The sequence below is a fragment of the Bombus impatiens genome, unplaced genomic scaffold, assembly GCF_000188095.3.
Source record: "Bombus impatiens unplaced genomic scaffold, BIMP_2.2 scf_0136, whole genome shotgun sequence".
Classification (NCBI taxonomy): domain Eukaryota; kingdom Metazoa; phylum Arthropoda; class Insecta; order Hymenoptera; family Apidae; genus Bombus; species Bombus impatiens.
The window spans coordinates 54,548-76,403 of NT_176555.1; the positions used below are offsets into that span (position 1 = coordinate 54,548).

At 36.7% G+C, this 21,856-nt stretch overlaps 1 protein-coding gene across 4 annotated transcripts; it reads right to left on the reverse strand.

Annotated features, from left to right (window-relative positions):
• Positions 1–220: 220 nt before the first annotated feature.
• On the reverse strand, positions 221–21,182 carry LOC100748447 (lethal(2) giant larvae protein homolog 1). Of its 4 annotated transcripts, none has more exons than XM_012381925.3 (16): positions 21,099–21,182; positions 14,068–14,165; positions 11,813–11,903; positions 8,445–8,686; positions 7,867–8,005; positions 7,010–7,197; positions 6,640–6,925; positions 5,798–6,554; positions 5,549–5,705; positions 5,327–5,472; positions 4,739–5,255; positions 4,376–4,656; positions 3,947–4,082; positions 3,505–3,722; positions 3,091–3,173; positions 221–2,375 (listed from the first exon to the last, which is right to left on the reverse strand). In XM_012381925.3, exons 1-16 carry the CDS (start codon positions 21,180–21,182, stop codon positions 2,274–2,276), a joined length of 3,525 nt encoding a protein of 1,174 aa, XP_012237348.1. In that variant the 3' UTR covers positions 221–2,273. The 4 variants fall into 4 exon arrangements, with proteins under 4 accessions (XP_012237348.1, XP_012237347.1, XP_012237345.1 ...); XM_012381924.3 differs by lacking the exon at positions 21,099–21,182 and adding an exon at positions 20,725–21,010; XM_012381922.2 differs by having other exon boundaries at positions 2,274–2,375; positions 7,010–7,224.
• Positions 21,183–21,856: the final 674 nt, after the last annotated feature.

The window sequence follows — 21,856 nt, forward strand, 5'->3', positions numbered from 1 at the left end:
TTTGTATATGTTTCGCTTCTGAAATGCCAGAAAACCTATAAAACTTATTTACCTGTGGAATTTAAATATATGCTAAACTTACATATATATATATATATATATATATAATATATAAATATATATATATATATATTTCAACATCGACTGTTAAGGTCATTTGTTGACTTTACATATTTTATAAAGGAAAAAAGTATGAAATGTTTGGGAGCAGTTTTAACAATTCACCATATGCAATACGTAATATTTTATCAAGGTAAAAAACAAATAATTTTACAATAGCAGAAGCACGTCCGTTTTCATACATTTTGTATCTTACTTAGCTCATTAACTTTACCTTGTTAATGTAGTTTACAATTGTAATAAAATTAACGGTACAAGGTGCACCAACAGCACAGAATACTATATTAGATCTTGAATAATAAAATTCAAGTGGATTCGATAAACAACAAATTTATTCTAATTAATATCCTATTTAAATGTTTAGATCTATGGTTATGGATTAAGGATTTCATTTTCAATAAAAAAAAAACTGTGCATAGTCGATTTTTGGAACACCTTGTATAACATTTATTTGTAATAACCGCGTACAAGAAACATACATTTCGCAAAGCGGTTGAATAAAAGAAATAAAAAAGGTCGTAAGAGAAATTATGACATTAGAGGAAGATTAAAATCTATCTACAAAGGCCTCGCATTAATTGCATCAACGAACAGTAAATTGTTATCATTTTTAACACACATGTAGTCTAGAGGAACGATAAAGGATGAAAAACTTTTTATTCGAAATCACGTGAATAGTCGATCGATTAAATAGTTAATGGTTGATTAATTAAATGTAAAAGAAGAAACGAATATGTATCTTTTATGCATCAGTCTGTCACATTCGGTAAAAATATATTAAAATTTTTAGTAGTTTTCATTTTTGTAAAAAATCGTTAGTTATGGTATTATAAAAGATAAATATGAAATTGCCCCGGGAAACGGAGTTGTGTTTGTTTCGAAATTTTATTGAGATCCAAAATCGTGGTATCTTAAATACGATCCGTACTGTCGCAAACACAAATCAAGCTACGTAGTACATCACTATATAACGATAATAATAGTACATTTGTAGCATTTTACGATGTATTCGCGTAAAAAGTAATATGTAGCAATTGTCCTCCACCAAAAATAATTAACAAATAGCTTGTTTATCTAGAAAGATGGGACATACATACGTGTAATGTTAAAACACAATTACATCTGTTTTGTTCGTATAATATCGGAATTGAATTCAGCGAGTTTCAATGCTGCTCGATAGAAATAGTTCGATTGTACCATGATCGTTTCCATCAAAGAAAAAGGAAACTTAATGATTAACAAGTATCAATAAAAAATATATTCGTAACGGCTCTCCTCTTTTACGTCATGGCCATTGATAGTGTCCCTCACTTAATCTCTGTAACTTTTCTTATAACGTAATTCTACTTAAGTAGCTATTTCTTTATTTTGTTAGGCGCATCAATTCAACATACTTACATATTTTTCTTTTTTTGATCCTTTGTCACAAGACGCCTATATAATATTCGAAATACTATATAGATGATTTAAGTCGCCTTTTCACTTTTTACTTTTATTATTTAGAAATATGACGTGACGCAACATATTCGTTGCGTTACAATATGGCTGCCATGTTCACAATTTGTGATGTATCTTGCTTCTTTGTACAAGCTATAATTTTTTAATTATGTTCAGCTACACACCATGAAACGGATCGTATAAATTTTCCTCAATTTTTTTCTTAATGCTGCATTAGAAAATTTTTTAAAATTATATTTTAATAGATTGATCTACAGATGAAACAACATGAAACATTTTAATTTTTCTTTGAGGATTTGTTACGCTTGTATGTAAATAAAATGCATTTTATTAAAATTACCTAGGCCTAGTTCTACTAAACCATCGAAAATTTTGCTCAATCACGAAATTGACTATTAAAAGAAATGCAATGAGAATGTTCAGTTAAAATGTAAAATATATCGACAATCTTGGCAGTTAATATATCTCGATTGGTTCGTCGCTACAATACTCGAAGTTCACTTGTTTATCATTTATAGCTAATGCTAATGCCGCATATAAATCTAGATTTTTTAAAAAATCTACGATATATAAATTCTACCTATCGCCGCTGTGTACACGTGAGTCCATTAAGTAACAAAAAATCTAATTATTGTGTGGCTCTGTGTACAGAGCATAAAATCAGGGAGTAGAGTACAGGACAATTTGGAATATTCCTAAGAACCGACTTCTTCAGGCCTTGCCAATGGAGCTTTCGACTTTTCGGTAGTCACTGTAGTTGTTGTTATCTCCAAGTTTGCCAAGTCAGCTGCACTAATCTGCAATATTAAAAATAATGATGTTACGCATTTATCTGAATGATATTCTGCAAAAACTATCATGTATCCAGTTAAACAAAGCCTTATAACTACGCAAAAAAGATTGTTAATACATCAATAAATTAAGCAGCGATATGTTATAAAATATACCCACAATTTGAAGATTGATAAATCGATTATCCAATTCTTAAACAAACTGAGCTACGTAAATCGTGTTAGTAGATTAGGAGCGGGCGATATGCTAAGCGTTAATTATATAATTTCATGGCAAAATAATTGCATATTCCTAATAAAGATATAAAATATCTCTTCCTTATTAATATAAAATGAGTGGTTACTTCAGACGAATCAAACTGGGAAGAATATTGTAATCACAATCTAGAGCAATTCTAGGATTTCCAGAGAAGGAACGAATGGTTATATATTACTGAAAAAATGAGCATGCCTTATCATCCGACACACCTAATGTTTATGAAAACTGAATTAAAATTCCTAAGAAAATAGTAATATCATTAGCGAGTATTATCTTTTCTTTATATTAGTAAGGACAACATATCTTCTATGCGGACGTTTATAGAATTCTTATATATTGCACTACTTTTGAGAAACTCCAAAAATTTAATGGCATTCTATCATTTTGTCACAAAATATAGGCTTAATATCGAGGTAAGGACCGACACCAATTATCGCAATACATTCAGTGCCGTTTGCTGACCTCGACGTTTGGAGGTAGAGTGATGGTAGCGTGTGTCGTTGTAGTCTCAGTACCGCTGCGTATCTCTCTTTCTACCGTAGTGCCTGCGCAAGAACAAATAGCACAAAACGAAACAATAACAAAAGAATACAAAAAATATCAGAAGAATAAAAAATAAAAAATTACAAAGCGATGAAAGACAAACACAAAATGTTAAGCGATCGATGAATTACGTAGTATATGAAATTATTAAGAATATGATTGTATACAGTCTTCAAATACTATAACATGGGGTGACCTAAAAAATATTCGTTTAAAAAATGTATTTAAGAAGAATTCGATGAATTGTTAAAAATCAGTTTAATATAATGTATTATTGGTCACTTGAATAATTTATAATTCACACTAATTTGAATCAGCAATGATTTCACTCACTATTCATTTGTTGTGTTTCATTTGTCTGACTTGTTTCGATCTCTCCATTAGCGGTAGTATTGTTGGTTGTTTGCGAAACAACGGTTGTTGTTTTTACAACTAGGGATTGATTTTGAGTGGAAATTTCTGAAGTTCGTGAAGTCACTTCCATTTTAAGTCCTGCAAGACGACTATGAAGTTCTTCGGAAGACGTTGCATTTCTGAAAAGTGAACTGTTACTGCCAAACAAGTGGCAAGTGTAAGAGACACAACGATTAGCACAGCAAAATAAACATATTATTAAAGTCAGCTTGTCAAATTAAGTTCATCTTTCCTTGAAATTTTTGCTCTTGTCCTTTATCATTTTTATTATCATAAAATTAATTGTAAACAGGTAAGCAAAAGAAGCATGTGAAATAAAACAATAAAAAGCTAGGCATAACATACAAACACGTCCACTTACAGCAAATGGTCTTTCACGCTATCGATCGTTATATCTCCAATAGAACTTAAGTCTTGACGATCGTCCTCTCCGTTCACATCATTGGTACTTGCTGCGGGTTGCAAAGACGATTCTTTCGGAGATTCTTCACCACCGGCTAAAATAGATGTATTCAAGAATAGGTACTAAAGGGTTAGGAGACAGCGTTCCTTGATGATGTTAATCAGCATAAAGTACAATTTAGCAGTTAGCTCGTTTAATAAATCACAAGTAATTATAGCAAAGCAACATTTAGATAAATACACGAGTTACTTGAGATATGCCAAGCGATTACGCATATTTAGTAGTAGCACGTTTAAACATCCTATGACAACATGTAACTTAATGATTACCCGATATATGTTAAATACAAATTAAAAAAACTTATGTAGGTGTTCGTGGTATACTCACTAGAACCCACCACACCATTCTCCATAATCATTCTTTGTACCGCATCTGGTTGACTTCCTTGCGTTGTATCACCTTCCGTTTCTGCTGTACCTTCGACCACACCTTGTTCTTGGGTTTCTTCGTTGTTAGTTTCCGGAAATGATCTAGCATTTGGTGGTAAATTTAATGCACAGTGCGCTTTTGTCACTTTACTAGCAGACAATGAAATTCGCTGCAGTTCCGAACTTGAATACAAATATAGGGCTTCGCCAGCTTTTGTGAATGTCAATGAAGAAATTCCACTAGAAAAACAAAGCAATATTCTCACAGATACACTCATATGATATACACAGATAGACACAGATGCAAAAGAGATATACTCACTTAATGTCTTCCTTCTTAATAACAGCGGCATTAAGCTGTCTTCTTAATTCGGGAACACTGAGCACTAAACAATCACCAAGATTACTCAAACACAATAAACAGGTTTCTTCGTGAGTTCCTGCAGGTTCGATTGGGCATGTGAATTTTGCAAAACCCGTTTTTCTAACTCGTGAACCCTCGTTTGCAGTAAGTTTGTATTTACAATATGGTTTCAAGGATGGAAGATTGAAGATTTTGAATTGTTCTTCGCTAGCAATTACAACTCTGTGTGGAGAAGCCATATCAGGACCAGGACTTACGCCTTTCTCAGCTTCGAATGGTTCTGGCAACGGTACGCTAGACCCATCGAGAATTGTAATTGCAATTACAGGTGCTCTGTGCTTTAACTGAATCTCTTTGCCTAATGTACAATTTACATCCTCTTCTGTTCTTCTAACACCAGCAGGAATTGCTAACGTGAAAACATAAACTGTACCGTTATTGGTACCCGCCCAAAGCGTAGGCGTCGTGTTTTGCACTATAATAAAAAAAAATGTTAATAGAATATTCATAATTTATACTCGATAAAAATGTATTAGAAACACTTACTGCTTATAATGTAACTTCTAGCAAAATATAAACATCGAACCATTGACCCCAGTGCATCATCTACAGGCCTTGCTTCCACTTGTCTCTCCACGGGCTTCAATTCTACCGGCGAAAGGTCACCACTCGGAGAAGAAGCAACACTGGATCTTCGAAAATTAAAAACCAATCATTGTTTAACATATTAACATTAGTTACAGTTTAACAAGCTTAAAAAATACTCACGTTTCTTTCTTCTTTTCTGATGTTGTATTCCTAGTTGGACTAGTGGCATTTGTTCGACGCTGTGATCTTCCTTTTCGCAATCTCCTAAAAGATTCCCTCAATGATTTCTTAAACGACTTTCTTCTAGAAATTGGTGTATCGCCTGCTCCAGAAAGATCTAGAATGACATAACGAATCGAAAACTAATTTACTGTCTTTACAAATATACGATTTACAGACATTCGATTAATAAAAAATACGTAAAAATACCATTTGGATTAAGTGTACACTTCACGTTGACAGCTTTCGCTCTTGTATAATCGAAAACAGCTAAACCATGAGCCGTGCCTGCAGCAAGTAATCCCCACTCGCTATGCATAGCCAATGCTGTAACCGCAGCTGGCGGGTATAATTGAAGAAGACTTTGTGGTTGAAAACCGACTGCGAAAGATATACTAGTTGTCCTCGCCGGAAGACGATCATGGCCTTTCCAAACAAATCCATCGCGATCGTTTACGATGTTCATCGTGATGGCTTTGATTTCCTTGTTTACAGGTTCGGATGATATGGTGGTTGTAATTATGTGGCCAGCCGTGCCGGCAACCACTAATGTCGATGACAGCGGACAAAGCAAAACTTTTTTCACAGCAAGTCTGGGATCATCGGAGTACGGATCAAAGGTTCCAACTTTTCTAAATGGTGGCCACTCGTCCTCGTCATCCTCCGGTGGTTGTTCAAGAACATCCAGATGTTCGCCAGTAAACAGAATGGATGAATTGTACTTGTAGAGAGGTGTTAAAGCAACGTCAGACGCATTCCAAAATCTCACGGTTCCATCCTCGTGGCCGGTAAGTAATAATTCTCTGCTTTTTAATTTATCATTTTCCGATTTCTGACAGAGAATAATTCCACCATCTATAGGCCATGGTTTATCCGAGTATAGATGTTCCGTTTGCGCTTTCCCAGCTGCGATAATGTTCTCCCATAATTCCTCAGGAACATTCGGAACGTGTTGCGAACAAGTGACCTGCAAATAAGGACATCACAGACATAACGAGAAGGAACTTATACTTATAAAATGTTATATTACAAATTGCGGGAATGATACCTACCGCACTTGCATGGAGAGATACTAAATACGGTAATGCCATCATCTTCCATTCAGGATTATTCAAATCAATGGCTACTATCTCTTCTTCGGCCAATACTATAAGCGCTTCTGGACTATCAGATGCATCTTTCCCATCCTCTTGTTTAGGAAACACAGTGAAGAAGTCGATCACCTTTGACGTGAAGTCAAAAACAACATGTTTCCCCTTCGCCATAACGGTAATGGTGTGACGATCGCCGTAACTTGCACGTTGCATTCCACCCGAAAATAAAACGAGTTCTCCGAGTCTGCGAAATGTTTTACAAAGACTCATTATCAATCCAATTACAAAAAAGATAATTATCGATGTTGTGGGAAAATCCTGTACTCACTCTGCGGTTGGATAGACGAGAATTTTAGTGACAGCTTTACAGGGAAATGGTCCATAGGGTGTACTCGATTCCAACATGCTGTCGCTGCCTGGACTCCAAAATGCATAGGATCCATCGTTGTGGGAGGAAACAAAACGGGTCTCGGAGACCCAGTGGACAGATTCCAGCTGTTGCGTGGAGACGAATGTCTGCGCACGCGAAAACAAACCCATCAGCTGCACGTACACGTTCGCCAAAACCACCAAAGACACAAACAACAATCAGAACGAGCGGTACCATCTCACAATACGCGCTTAACCCATCTGTGCATATTATTTCATTTTAAACTGAAACGTTTCACGAATCGTTATTCTACATAGAGTTTGTTTCAATTACTTAGATATGCGATTCATTAACACTTTTTAATCCTGTTGCTTTCGATTCGGTCATTTTCAATCCAATTGTACATTTTAACGTTGCAAAATACTCAAGTTTTATATACTCAAAATACTCAAATATGCAAAAATTCTTGTCGGTATGCATTTCTTTCGTTTTAATCTCATGTCACATATTCTGAAACGTTACAAATACATTTTGTTTGTGAAAATGAGAGCAAGATTGAAATATAAAAATTCGACGATCGCAACAGGAACGAAGCATTTATTAAATGAGACAATTGATTAAAATTATTCTCTTTTGCGTGGTACTTGAGCTGAATGCACCTCTATGTACCGATGGATTAAGCATTGCCCCACAAATGTAATAAGCGAGTGTGTTGGAACTGTTTTATAAGCGTGTCATTACATCTGCCACACTATAGTCTTGTATACATAGCATGTGTATAAAGAAAGATATGGAATAATAATACGAAGGCTCACCTGTTGGGCTCCCGGAGTCGCTTTGTTCCACAAAACCATTAAACCACGATTGTAACCTATCAGAATATTGTCTGGGTGACCTGGTTGTTCCGCTATCGCCTCGACCGCTCCTGGATTCTTCTTGTAATCGTCTGGCACGCTGTCATAACATCGATACGTTACGGGTACATGAATCTAGCCATTTCAATGCCAACTGCCTCGCAATCGACAATCAAACGCTCCGTTCCATAATGAAAGTTAATTGAAAAAAAAAAAAAAATACAAAAAGAAAATCGAGGTTCGCATGATTTTGCGCTAAAACTCATTGTTTCGCAAATTCTGGCTCAACTTGTTAGGATCGCTCGTATCTCACGAATTTACGACTAGTCGTTAACGATAATATTTCAAATAGTACGTCTCGCATAATTTATGTTCATACTGAAACTACCAACGACTAAAGTATAAAATTTATACCAAAAAGAACAAAATAAAAGATATATCGAAAAATGCATAACGCTAAAGAAGAATCAAGTCAATTGCTACAGGCATCCAGCATGCGAGTTTCAAAATGCATATAAAAACGCAAGAATTGCTCTTACTTTTGCATCACGACATCCTGGTAAATGATATTGTCAGGCATTACGAATGTTTTCAAGTTGAGAAGATAGATGTTGCCGCCCTCCGTTCCAAGAAGAAGATGTTCGCCGCTTGATTCGAGACACATCGCCGAAATTTTCTTCAATTTGCCCTCCAACGATAGCGACTTGGTCTCCACGACCGAACTTTCGTTGATCTCCCATAAATGAAGAGAGTTGTCGTCGCAGAGAGAAACCACGCGGCCCTGTTACATTTGTAGTAATCAATCATTTTTATCGCGCACTTATTCTTCGACTAATCGTAATGATTAATACTACACATAATTCTATCTATTTTAATGAATGAAAACGAATACTAATTCGCAATTGTATTGGTGTCTCGTATTTGCTTTGTCATCTCTATACTCGAATGTAAAACTCGTGACTTCGTAATAGCTTCGTATCATAATACAGATAAATAAAATAACGTATTGTAGATAGTTTTCATGACCTCATCGTTTCTCACGGAACAGATCCCGTGTCCTTTTTTTTCCCCCCCGGTCACAAAGACGATGCCTTCTTTGTAATAGGCGAAGTGAAAACTCGAGGAAAACGCAAGGTTAAGAAGGTTTACCTCGCGCCTCGCACTTTCACGCGTGTCTACGGTACTTCCAACGCGTTTTTCTCGAGCAGAACGTCGCTCTTTCCGCGTGTTATTAACGTGTGCAGTTGAATAATTGAGATCCCGTACTCGATTATTATACCAGCAAAAGCACGACGTGGGTTATACCTTGCATTTGCTGAAATCGCGTCTTTTCGCGTTTCGTGAACTTTTCAATTTCAAATTGACCCATAATTCGAATTTGATGAATCCTGATTATTGATTCGTGATAATCTGATCGTTTCGATCAACAGAACGATTTAAAGCAACAAAATACGAGAGAAGAAAAAAGAGAAGCCCAAGATCCCATCCGATATCTAGCTACGACGAAGCAATCGTACAGGCGCTATCTTATCGGTTTTAGGATTCGCTTGAAAAATGATCGCGATAACGAGATTTTATGACTCGTAACGAGCAATGTAAGCAACTCGGTGCTCGATCATGCCACGCCTATTCTGTGTATTGCTTCGTATCATATATTTTATACACAACTTATTACAAAACAATTTACCGGCAAAGGCAAATGAACGTGAATCGACTCATCGTTATTCATGTATATACAGAGTGGTTGGTAACTGGTGGTACAAGCGGAAAGGGGGTGATTCTACGCGAAAAAAGAAGTCAAAAATATAGAATAAAAATTTTTTTTAATTTTTTTTTTTTTTTTAATTTTTCCATCGAGACAACGATCTACAGCGAGATCCGTTATAACGAGACGCGATAAAGTGCACGCGTGCCGGGCGAAAATTCAAAGTCGATTTTCTGGAAAACAAAGCCTCAAACGAAAAATTTGTATTCTATATTTTCGACTTCTTTTTTCGCGTAGAATCACCCCCCTTCCGCTTGTACCACCAGTTACCAACCACCCTGTATATGCTGATTTTCCATATTAGTCTGCTCGTTCTTTCCTTGTATAGGCAATTAATTACATACCTACTGAGTTCTATTCGTTCATGTGTACATGTATCGTATGCTTTTGTCGTCGCCCTTTGACGCTGCTCGCTGTCAGAATTTTTACTTCAATTTTCACGAATACACATATTACTGTGTATTCTAACGTATCATATTATATCCGAAGAAATATAATTATTCTTCCTTCTATAAGCTAATGACGAAGATGACTCGAAGGACGTAACAGAATAAATGAAAAAGAAAAGGAAAATTGATAATTATTATCGTGTTGGAAATTTTACGATTGCATCATCGGTTGAATTGCAGATGAATTTCATAATGAAATTTTCCCGGCGGCGAGGTTTGTATTTAAAAGAAAAGAAACAGGAAAAACATCGTGTACGTACGGTAATACGTTCCCGACCTTTATGGAACGGGCGACAATGGTGTTCGTATATTATTTATTCGAACACGCGTGCAAAAGCGCGTTGCGCGTGTCGCACACAGTTATGCAACTCGGTAACGATGGCCGTATAAGCCGAACACGGTGTCGCGTTACCGGTGCAACGCGTGTGACTTTTAAAACAACCATAACTTCACACCTCCGTCTGGTCCCTTTGATTACAATGTACGCAGAAGATATTACTATCGCGCGCAGACCTGACACGAAGCACCGTTTCCTTGGCGTTCTCTCTTTTTTTTTCTTTTTCCTTTTATCGAACTTTTAACAAACATTTAGCTTGTAAAAATAGCAACGTCAATATTCAAGCGATTCAAAGTGCGATAAAGTATGCTCTTCTTATCGTCAAGATTTCTATACTCCGTTCTACATATACTTAGATCTCTCGTATTACGCTATGTAATGGTCAGAGGGAACATTAGAAATGGAGACGCTATAAGGGTAATTAGAAAACACAAATTCCAAGAGTGATTTGAAGAGACAAAAATTTCTGGAATTTCTCGTTAGGAGATAACGTAACTCCTTTGGAAGGTTTAAGAACTATTAGCGTGGTCATTAAGAAATCCGAACTAGGATGGTACGTCAGCTGGCATTCGTTTCAAAGTATACGCTATTGCATATTTTAATCCAGTGAAGTTTACACGAACTGAGCTTCCACAGTGTTTCGTTCGTTTCTATTTAATTCAATTGATCGTTTAGCGTTTAATATATGTCCTAATCTCGTCAATTGAAAACTATAGAAATAAATCTAGAAATCGATTCCCACGCAAACGTTAACGTAGCTAAACCACGAAGTTTACAAGATCATAAACCACCAACAATTTAACACACTGTTGAATGGCCACGAGTACATTTGTGTTTACACGTGCGTCAATTCACGCAATTGTTCAGCTATAAAATTGTGTGAATTGTTCATTATAGAATCGTGTTTATCGTGTTTGACGGTACTCGTTAACGTTAAAGCTATCAAACTACAATCAGAATAAAAAAGTTCTTCCAATAAAACGGAAACATAAAACTATTTATTTCCATCTTATCATCGTGGCTATTAGACGGCGGATATTTATGCAAATTCATGTCCTTACAAACATAGTTGAGAGAAACGGTAGTTTCGCTCACTGCATACTACGGTGAGATTCATATTTTGAACGTTTTGTATATTTTTGTATATTATACGCGTTTTCAAATTTCCCGTGAATGCATAAAAACCATCAATGTACAGTATATTTAGACGCGTAGGTACCAGCATCAAATTATATACAAGTAAAGTCATTAAAAATTATTCAAGTTTTCCTTGACTTCTGAAAATAGTATTGCATAAGATATCCGTGCAACGATACGTTGATAACACGTTAGTAATAAATAAATAGCGGTGCTTACCTCGTTGGGCAGAGCAACGATCTTTGTGACAGCATTCTCCCCACTTTCGATGGTGTGTTGTCCATAGAATTCCACACCTGGCCTACCGAATCTGTAATCGCACGTCAGTCAAGGGAAACAGAGAAAATTAGATAGCCTGTTAACTGATAGATAGCCCTGTTTAACAGTAACAGTAGACCACCTCCGTTCCTACCAAGAAACAGAAGGTGGTTTTGTTTCGAAAATATCAGATTTAACGTTCGCTGACAGGAACGATTGTGCTCGATCCACGAATTGTATACAGGCCTTTTATATCGTCGTCGAATTCTACTTCAATCGCCGACACAGATTCTGCTACAGTTTCGCCTAAAGCCAGCCATCTCTTACGTCGTTGATCAGACACGCCTGTTATCGAAGGTACATATAAGCAATTCCAAAATAAATAACACAGACAGAGATTCGAGATTTCTAAAGATTTTACAAGCGACTAGCAGCAACTCGTACTTCTCTAATATCAATTGCAAATAGAATTTCCGTCGAGACGGTAAAGACGTCTATCATACGTCTTGCGAAATGATAATGATCATCTACCGATTACGTAGCCATTCGAACATCTGACATCGAGACGCGAATAAAGTAACCGGTATGCAGTCGTACGGTACGCAGCGACGCATTGGGAATCAATCCTTTTGTGCGCTTGTAATTAGCATTTTTCAGACGGTACTCGACGCGTGTACCAAGCGATTGACGAAAGAACAATTATACAAAAATAATGTTTTAATTAACTCTTCGAATGGATCGACTTCGACATCCTTCCGTCTCCAAACGACTTCTCATTGATATTATAATTGCTCCTAATTGTCGAACAATTAATCTAATTATATAAAATAATGAAACGTAAGACAAAGCACAATAAATTTTTACAGATGGATACAGAAAAGATAATATTATTTTGACAAACATCGTAAAAAATATCAGGCATATCTAGACTAGCTTCGACAGATTATAGTCCTTTTGGATCGATGATTGACCTAACACGAAGTGGGTAATCGGGTAACAAAAGCAGGTCTACAATGACTAATTTCTAAACGTTCGTTCGATAATGAGTTTCTTAACGATCTCGAAAGATAGATGCGTAATTTCATGTTAACATAGTACGTGTTCCGGGAATGATTTAATGCCTTTGCGGTACACATCAACCAGACATCAAGAGGAACAAGTGGTTACACTGTCGAGATTTACGCGCTGCTGCAACGACGGCGAAGATCCGACGGAGCAACGGAAGATTTGTGATTCCTGGAAATGATACGAACGAATCTCTGCTTAACTGATCAAACTTTCAAACGTACACCATCATCGATTTTGTTCTTTCCGCTGAGGCTTTAACATACAATACGACGTAAATTCTTTTCGCTTATTTCCAATGATCTCACATTCTCGACCGCACTATTTCTCCATCTCTACCGAAACATACATACATACGCATAATTATTTTTAATTTTTTCATTTCCATCGGTACATCTTCGGTGCATATTCCTGCGTATAAATCACACACTTATTTCGTCTAAATTTATCTAAATTTCGCGATCGATTCGTAACGTACCTAATACAAAACGTAGTACCATGCTCGACGCTTGCACGCTCTTTAATCTTTCGCCAGACGTAACCAAAGTCAGAACACCTCCGCTATTTCATATTCATATGCGCGACTCTGCGATACTTCGATACTTTCACATCCTACGTTCCCAGTCTCACGGGAAACATGACTCCAAATTCAGTTCCGTCGCGTCCAACAAGGAGACCCTCCGGAGAACCTTGCATCGGGGAAAGCAATCTATCGCTCGACAAATGCAATTTTCTCGCGGAAACGACAACGCTGAAACATAAGAATCGTCGCACGATTCGATATAGCTGTCTAAAGAGAAAAAGCAGAGCGTTTTCTGAATGAAATCCGTGACCGTAAAAGCCGGGGCGTGAATCGAGAAACAGCTTTGACGTGATGGCAAAATATCGAGTATCGTTGTATCTAAAATTAGTATTCATGGTGGGGGGAGAAAGAGATGAGAAGAAACCGGCGTCAATCACGTTCCCGTTTCCCTTAGGCCAGTGGCTCTCGAAGTGGCTTTCGACGATTTATCGCTAGATAGGAACGTTATCGAGCATCGAGACGGTGCCTTGTGGTCGGATTATAAATATCGAGAGGAAAAAGCAAAAGAAGAAAACAAAAATAAATGAACTGGTCGAAAGCGAAGGAGCGACGAAATCGAAAAGGATACACCTTGATGGCGCCGGATGCCGTGCCAATGATCATCAGCCGCAAACTCGGATCCCATGCGAGGGCTGTGGGTTTGTTTGGGAACCCATGCTGCACCGTCTGCAAAGAACAGGAAAAGATTTTTATTAGTCTTAGTTATTACGACTATTAACGGGAATGAGACGACAAATGTAAGGTTATTGTACGGTGCTCGAGTACCTCGAGTGGATTAGATTTGTTTCAACGAACATTTCCGAATTTAATGATATTTTGCTTTAATGATAGTCGTTCGAGTAGAATCCCGCTAATTATTAACCGGCGCGATTCATCGTTCTTTATATAATAAGTTAGATAGTGAATGGGTAACACTTCGCGTAATTTATACTGTTTACATTCTCCTTAATTACCTGCATATGCTTGATGAATAATTCTCGCAGTTATGTGTTGGAACAGTTTTGCCGAAGTAACAGAGCAAGTGTATAACCATTATGAATTTATGAAATCGAACTACTTTGTTTCAAACTACATAAATGTTTGTCTTAATATTAAATTTTGCTTCACATCGTCGTATTTTTCAGAATTTTTCATGAAAGACTTATAAATCTCCTTTTGTCTCTATTTATAAGATGAAACGAGCATTGAAACCAGACGAGAATAAAAATACGAATCTCCGAACAGCTTCTTCAAAACCTTTCCATTTTCTCACATAACGGAGTAACTCACGTTTTCACTCAATTCGATTCATAAATTGGCATGGTCATTTCGCCTGACCATTCCTCGTGATAATTGTACACTGTCAGCAGTAATCGGTACACTATTTATACGAGAAAGTCGCTAAAAATAGTGTACGCTATCTGCACTGTCGCTGATATGCGCACGCTCCATGGCAAAAGTTTGATTCTCGATAAGTATCAATTTATTCGTAGCTTGCATGTAAGACGTAGAGTGAATTAACCTGTCAATTACCTGCAGAAAACGTATCGACGATTGTATAAAATTGTCTATGTTTACTGCAAATTAGGACTATAATATAAAAAGTTCCTCTATGAACAGAGTAGACGAAGTAGCATTTCAAGATTCAACTTCCAATACCTGTTTTATCCCATGATTTAGTTATTAATTTCTCAAGGACTAGGTTTTAACTAGAATTATTAACCTTCCACTTTCAGTTCGGCTGTCTTCTAGCCGCATTAGCCGCTTTTATTACTTTTAAAGTCAATAGAACCGCTCGTGTACAAAAGTAATAGCAAAAGAAGAGAAGAATAAAATTGAAAAGAGTTGACGATGTATAAGCTATACACACAGGTTTCTGTATTTCGTGTAATGTATCAAACAAGAAAGAAAAGAAAAGAAATCGTCATAGCCGTGATAACTGGCAAAAATCTTACCAGCCATTTCTCCAGCAACGCGAGTAGCTCACGGATCGGTCCATTTGTGACGCTCGAGCGGTTAAAATGGAAAATAAAAAAAGAAGAAACGCGGACTCTGGCGTAGCAATTAAACAGAATACGAGACAAAGTGAATTAAAGGAAACAACGGTGCTCGGGTTAACGATCGTGTCCTCCCCATTCCGCGACTCGTTTTCAATGCGACTAACGCTAATTATGCTCGACGCTTGTTTCCGACTTTCACGACATAACTCGTAGCCGATGGAATCAGTTTTTGCTCGAGAGGCGCACCGATTACTCATCGATGAGTCAGATATCGTCAAATCCCCGTTAATCGTGTGATTTTATCGCTCGTGCGTGCGTACTTACCTCCCGCTCCGCGCGCCCAATCACAAAGAATCTCTTTTACAACCAGCAATTAAAACACATTTCTGTAATACACATTGTAACAATGTACATCCTGTCACGGAGGGCGAATCACTCGAAAACAATCTCTTAAACTGTCTTTGTTATTCTCGATAAGGGAATCTTATCGGACGAGATTTCAGTAATTTTTTGTTACTTCCGAAGAACAAACACGGTAAGATGAGAATTATGTTCCTTCTTATCGATACACGTGGTTTTCAACTAAAAATACAATTTTAGTTGGTGATTAATAATATCGAATCTTGGATTAACGTAACAGCGTTAATAGCGGGAGACCTTGGAACCGGTGATTCTTTGATGCTTCTGTTTTGTAATTATAAATCTAACGTAATCAAGCTGTCGATCTTCGGAAATTGTAATCAAGATATACATTATTTCACTTTACGCTCCCTCGATGAAAAAATACGGCCGCTAAATTGAACATAAAATAAATTTACATATTATATTACAACGTTGCAAGACAATTGACAAGTTCCTAAAAATTTAAATAGCTCGGCGAGTTTTAGCATCATACGGCTACGGTACAATCCTCGAGATTTAGGGCTACCCTCGATATCGATTTGAGGCACGTTTCAACGGCATGATTCGAAACAAGGGTGTCCGTCGGTATAACAGAGAGGGAGCGAGACCTTGACCTAGGTAATTTCCATGAGAAAGGGTGTCACCGTTTTTCAGTTTCGGGAGAGCGTACCGAAAGAATTAAAGTAAGAAGATGGGTAAGAACGAACCGGCACAAGCACAACAGAGGATTCCCTCGTAAGGTTTAATCTGGCCTAATCTCAATGAGCCCAACCTCGATAGAAATTACGTTAACTAAACATGGATGAAACGATGCTGTTGCTTATGTACACAGAGAAGAACAAATTTACAACATCAAAAATTGCTTGTTTTTATCGACACGTATAAAGATAAAAGATCGACTGCTGATAAAGCTTTGAGAGATTTACTGCTCTTGTCGATTTTTGTTAATATGTATGCACTGCCTAGGTTAATGTTAGATCTATAATTAGAAAATTTACAATTTTTCTTGAGAAAAGGAAACATTCGATCAGTTATAGTGTTATAGCGATCTAATCTTATTCTTGGAAACATTGAAAGTTATTGTTCGATCGATAACACGATGTGACATTTCTTCAACAGAAATAGTTCACGTTAGTATGGTTAAGCATTTTTCTAGAATGTTCGGAACATTACAGAATTCGTGATATATTTCATACTTAACAAACAAATGAACATATTTTGAAAGGAAAATTATTCACATTTTTACGTAATGTATCATTTAAATAATTTACCAGGAACATTTATTAAATATTGCCGAAGAACAACAAATATTTCTCTATTTGTTATACATTATACATTTATGATAAACGTTGGCGAATTTAAATTTTAGATGATAATAATACCACATCTATATTCATTTAATCACTCATCAGTTAGTTCTAATCTACATTAAAAAATTCTCGAAATAATCCACGGATATCAGTCTGTACCTAACCTAGTCAGGTCAGACTAACGGCACATTCGTCTGCGTATATTAAAGTAAACGTAAAAAGGGCTAGGCACCTTATCACGTATTTGTTTGCACAGAAAACCGATAATATCCTTTCCTCGTATCTCTTCTCTACAACGAATACGTGGTATTATTGATAGAATCGATATTAAAAACCAAACGTTGATTGTTTGTCCCTCAAAGTAACTCCTCGATGAGATTAGTAAAATCAATCCACTTCCAAACATATATTAAAAGATCTAAAACAAAATTGACGAAAAATCTATTGCTTCTTCCTTCCTTCAAGATCGTTTGCCAAGTTTTAAAGATTCCAAGGTGATTCCATTTGGTTATCTTGTCGTTCCACGCCTTTTTCCAATTAAGCGATAAAATGGCATCATTCGGTGATGTAATATAATCAGATGTTATTCGAGTTTCGATCGGACCAAACTGCTCCGTAAACGCTGGGTTTGCGTAAATGTGACTGCTTTAATTAAGGCAACAGGCACCCTCCACGCCGCGAGGGCTTTCTACTTTTTTTCCAACTCGTACATCTTACCGCGCAGAGCGCGCTACTTCTACCTGTAATTGCTTAACCGACAGATTAACCTACATTTCCTATTTCATTTCCTGACCGAACGAAAGTAAGCTACACGTAGTAAATACACGCGTTTAGAATGGACGGAACGTTCCTATTGTCTAATTCGAATTCGTACCGTACCCTGCGTCATATAAAAAGCGGAATGAAAGAAACAAGGACTATGCGCAATTTCGATTCTAACCATAGATATGATGGACATAAATTGTGTCTAATTTTTATTGAAAATTTTCTGTTATGTATGTTTATTATCTGTCAAAAAAGAGTGACAATTGATACTTAGAACAATGAATTAAGATAAGCGACGAGAACAACAGGGTTAAATGGTGTTTGATACAGCGCGTAATCCATTGTGATTTTTCAAGTTTTTTGGTATTTACACGTGTGTGCGGATTAACAAAACTATTCAAAGGATCATATTGGAGACTAGTACTATTCCCTTTAACTTTTTATTTCGTCCTGTTAAAGATCTGTTAAATTATAACGAACGAGAAATAATATAACTGACTGGCTGTAAACTTATTCCTAAAGATGACCAATCCTGAGTTATCGTTAACCTGAGTTAAGTTGGGTTTTCGAAGAACCTGATCAATGGTGGATGGAAGTTTGACAACACAATGGAAAATTCTGCCAGGTCGAAGAATTGGCATTCTGGATTACTGAGTACCACTAGCGTGGTTCGGTATTGAGAATGTGAATTCGAAAAAGACTTTCTGGAATATAACTTTATGATATTTTGCTAAAATTAATGGTAAGGAACAATAACCTTACCTATAATAAATGGGATTTTTAAGTGTGTGTGTTAGCCACAGGCTGACCTGCTAAAAAATTCTTAAATGACGAACAAGTTAATAATTAACGACATTTGACCGTAACATAAAGTCGCTTTATTGTCTTTCCTAACAAATGGTAAACGATACGAATAACAATTTTCGATAGCGAATAAAATATCGCATAAAAATCATCTTGCATGAAGCATCGATCGGAACCGGCACGAACTGATTGTATTCGTGCGACTATTATCGCCAAACTTCGAATCCAGCAGGCCGAGAATTAAACAGCGATAAGGTTTCGCGACAGTGCACCCGATGGCCAGTGATGATGACAGTCAGTCGAGACAACCGCTAAAGAAACGCATCACACCGCACACATGACCACAATAATCCTGACTCTAGGCATCGTATCTCGGCCACCCGTCGTCTTCTAGACTTTCGGTATCGATTACGTTCAGATATCGACCTGTTGATTCTGTACCGTTCATTCTTAAATCACGCTATATCATATTCTTGGACGAAGACAATTTTAAAATCTTAATATTCCTCCATGAAACCAGCCTTTCAAAGGTGGTAGCCTTCGAATAGTGGTGTGTTGCTGATCAAACGCATTTCGCAATGCTTCTTTCAAATCAATACAGAGCGACAAGCGCTCTTTATTTCAACAAAATCGATTCAATAATTACATACTTAGAGGGAAGAACGAAGAAGAAAGAAACGAAATTAGTCGAATTTTAAAGTTAATTGCTTGCTGTATGTCGTGTCACGATTATAACGCTCGATTCAAAATAACAAACAAACTGTTTATTTAATAATATGGAAGCTGTGTTTTGTTACATATAGCAGCCCTAACCGCCAGTAATAAATAAGAAACGATAAATCTTGGAATATGATTTATACAATATGATTTGAATATGATATGGATACAAAATCTATTTAGTAACTTTTGAGGTAAATTATAATGCTTGCTCTATCGTACTTATAAGTTGTTCGTTTAATACATAGGGTGGTATTGGTAGTTGATTGTGTAGCAATCACTCGTAACCGTCAATAACCTATGAGAAACGACAAATCCTGGCGCGCTTTATCGCGTGTTAAACGCGTGCGCTCGATAAACCGAAATTAAAGTCGAATTCATTTGATTCCTCTTTATCGGGTATAAATTCGGAACAAGGTTTTTCTTCCGATTATGTACGATTTATATCATGGCACATATATTTATCAATCTTCTCGAGTCGTAATATTCAGCATCTTTTTACCTTTTCTTTTTTCCTTTCTTCTTCAAGACAAGATTTATCTTTAAAACGATTAAGTAGTTTACGCGTAAAAGGAACTTGTGTTCTGAAAAACGCATAACGTATCAATATCGTGCTATCAAGAAACTGGAGATTACTATCTGACATGGTAACAGAATAAACTTTCAATTGCAAACCTGTTGACTTATAAATAATGAATGTGTAAATAAGATGTGAAAAAGATCGGTTTGTTTTAAGAAGATAGATGACTGATAAAATTAACCTTCCTGACGTCGTTTATCAAATTCAATTCGTCAACTCATTATTTTCTCTCGATTAAAACGTTAAAAAGCGTATTGAAAAAAAAGAAAAACGCTTAAACGATTCGCAATGTCTTTTCAAAGTTTTGAAATTAAGCGAATGAAAAGAAGCAATGTAAAAACCATACTCTTTAAATGTAAATGAAAACGAGTTTGACCTAATGTTCACTCATTCACTCTCACTTCTCTCCACTATGAATAAAAAAACGGTGCAAAACACCTTTTCCTCGATGCATCAAAATTCTCTGCTTTCCATTGAAAACGCCAACACGTCGATATGATCGAACCTGAATACCCTATACATAGTAACATTGTTTTGTCGCAAAGGTGAATCTAATGTATTTCAATAATCTCTTTCAGTAACGGATAAAAGTAAGGCCTAAGAAAGTAAGAAAGTGTCGGCGCATTTCGCCGGGTCGGATGTGGGCGAAACTTTGGATCGGGACTCACCTTTCGAAACGCAAAAAGATCCTTTTGCAGTTTCTTTCTCTTGCAGTTTCTGTCGGTAGGTTGTTGGCCTTTGATAAACTTCAACATCTGTCGGCGTTTGTTCCTCGAACGGTGCGCGACACGTCCGTTAAAAACCGTTAATCCTCACGTGTAATGTCACGACGTTTCACTACCGTCGCGAAAGGCTCGGTTAAGACCGCGAGGACCTCCACGTAATTAAAACATTTGTGGCGTCTGGTCACCGCCTTCACCACCGTGCGTTCCGCAGCTCATCGTCTCCGCGCCACTGATATGTACCAACGCCGCCGTCGTTCGATCGATGTATTAAGGAAAATACCGCGAAGTTTAAAAAATGAGGTTTATAAAAGACTCACCTTTTGAAAAGCAAAAAGATCCTTTTGCAGTTTCTGTCGTTCGACTGTTGTTTGTTGGCTCTTCCCTCTGATAAACTTCAACATTTGTCAGCGTTATTCGTTGTAAACCTCTACGTAATCAAAACATTCTCGAATGAACGGTAAGACGATAACTGAATCCAGTCTCTCTGGTCGATGTGTCAGCCGCTACTCGTTTTTTCGGGTCTATCGTCGTAATGTCGGCTTTCCACCAATCACATATTTCGGTTACGTTCGACCATACTCGGTTAAAATCGGCTGCGTTCGACCGGATTCGGAACGAAAGTCTTCGTCGGGCGCGCCTGCACGAACAATGACCTCGATCAGGCTTGCCAAACCTCATCATGGAATACCTACTTTCACTTTATTCAATTGTTGACCGTTACGCTCGTGAAAATATTTTACAATGCTAATCTACTTCTCAAAATTTTAACTACAATAATGCAGTATTTAACAAGGTAACTTATAATTTGATATTCATTACGCAGATAGTTATAAAATAAAAAATGTAAAGTTAAATCTTAGAACCAGTTACATTTTTCAAAGGAAAGATGAACTAATATTTTCATATATGTTAATGCGAAATGATAATATTTAAAGATATATTACAAACTATACAAATTTTAACAAATCATGCAATATTCATACCATTAAAAGTTTCAGAAACGATTGAGAATAAAGTTTTATTTTAGCAGTGACATGTTTGAATTCTTATTCCTAACATGTATCCGGAAGTCACG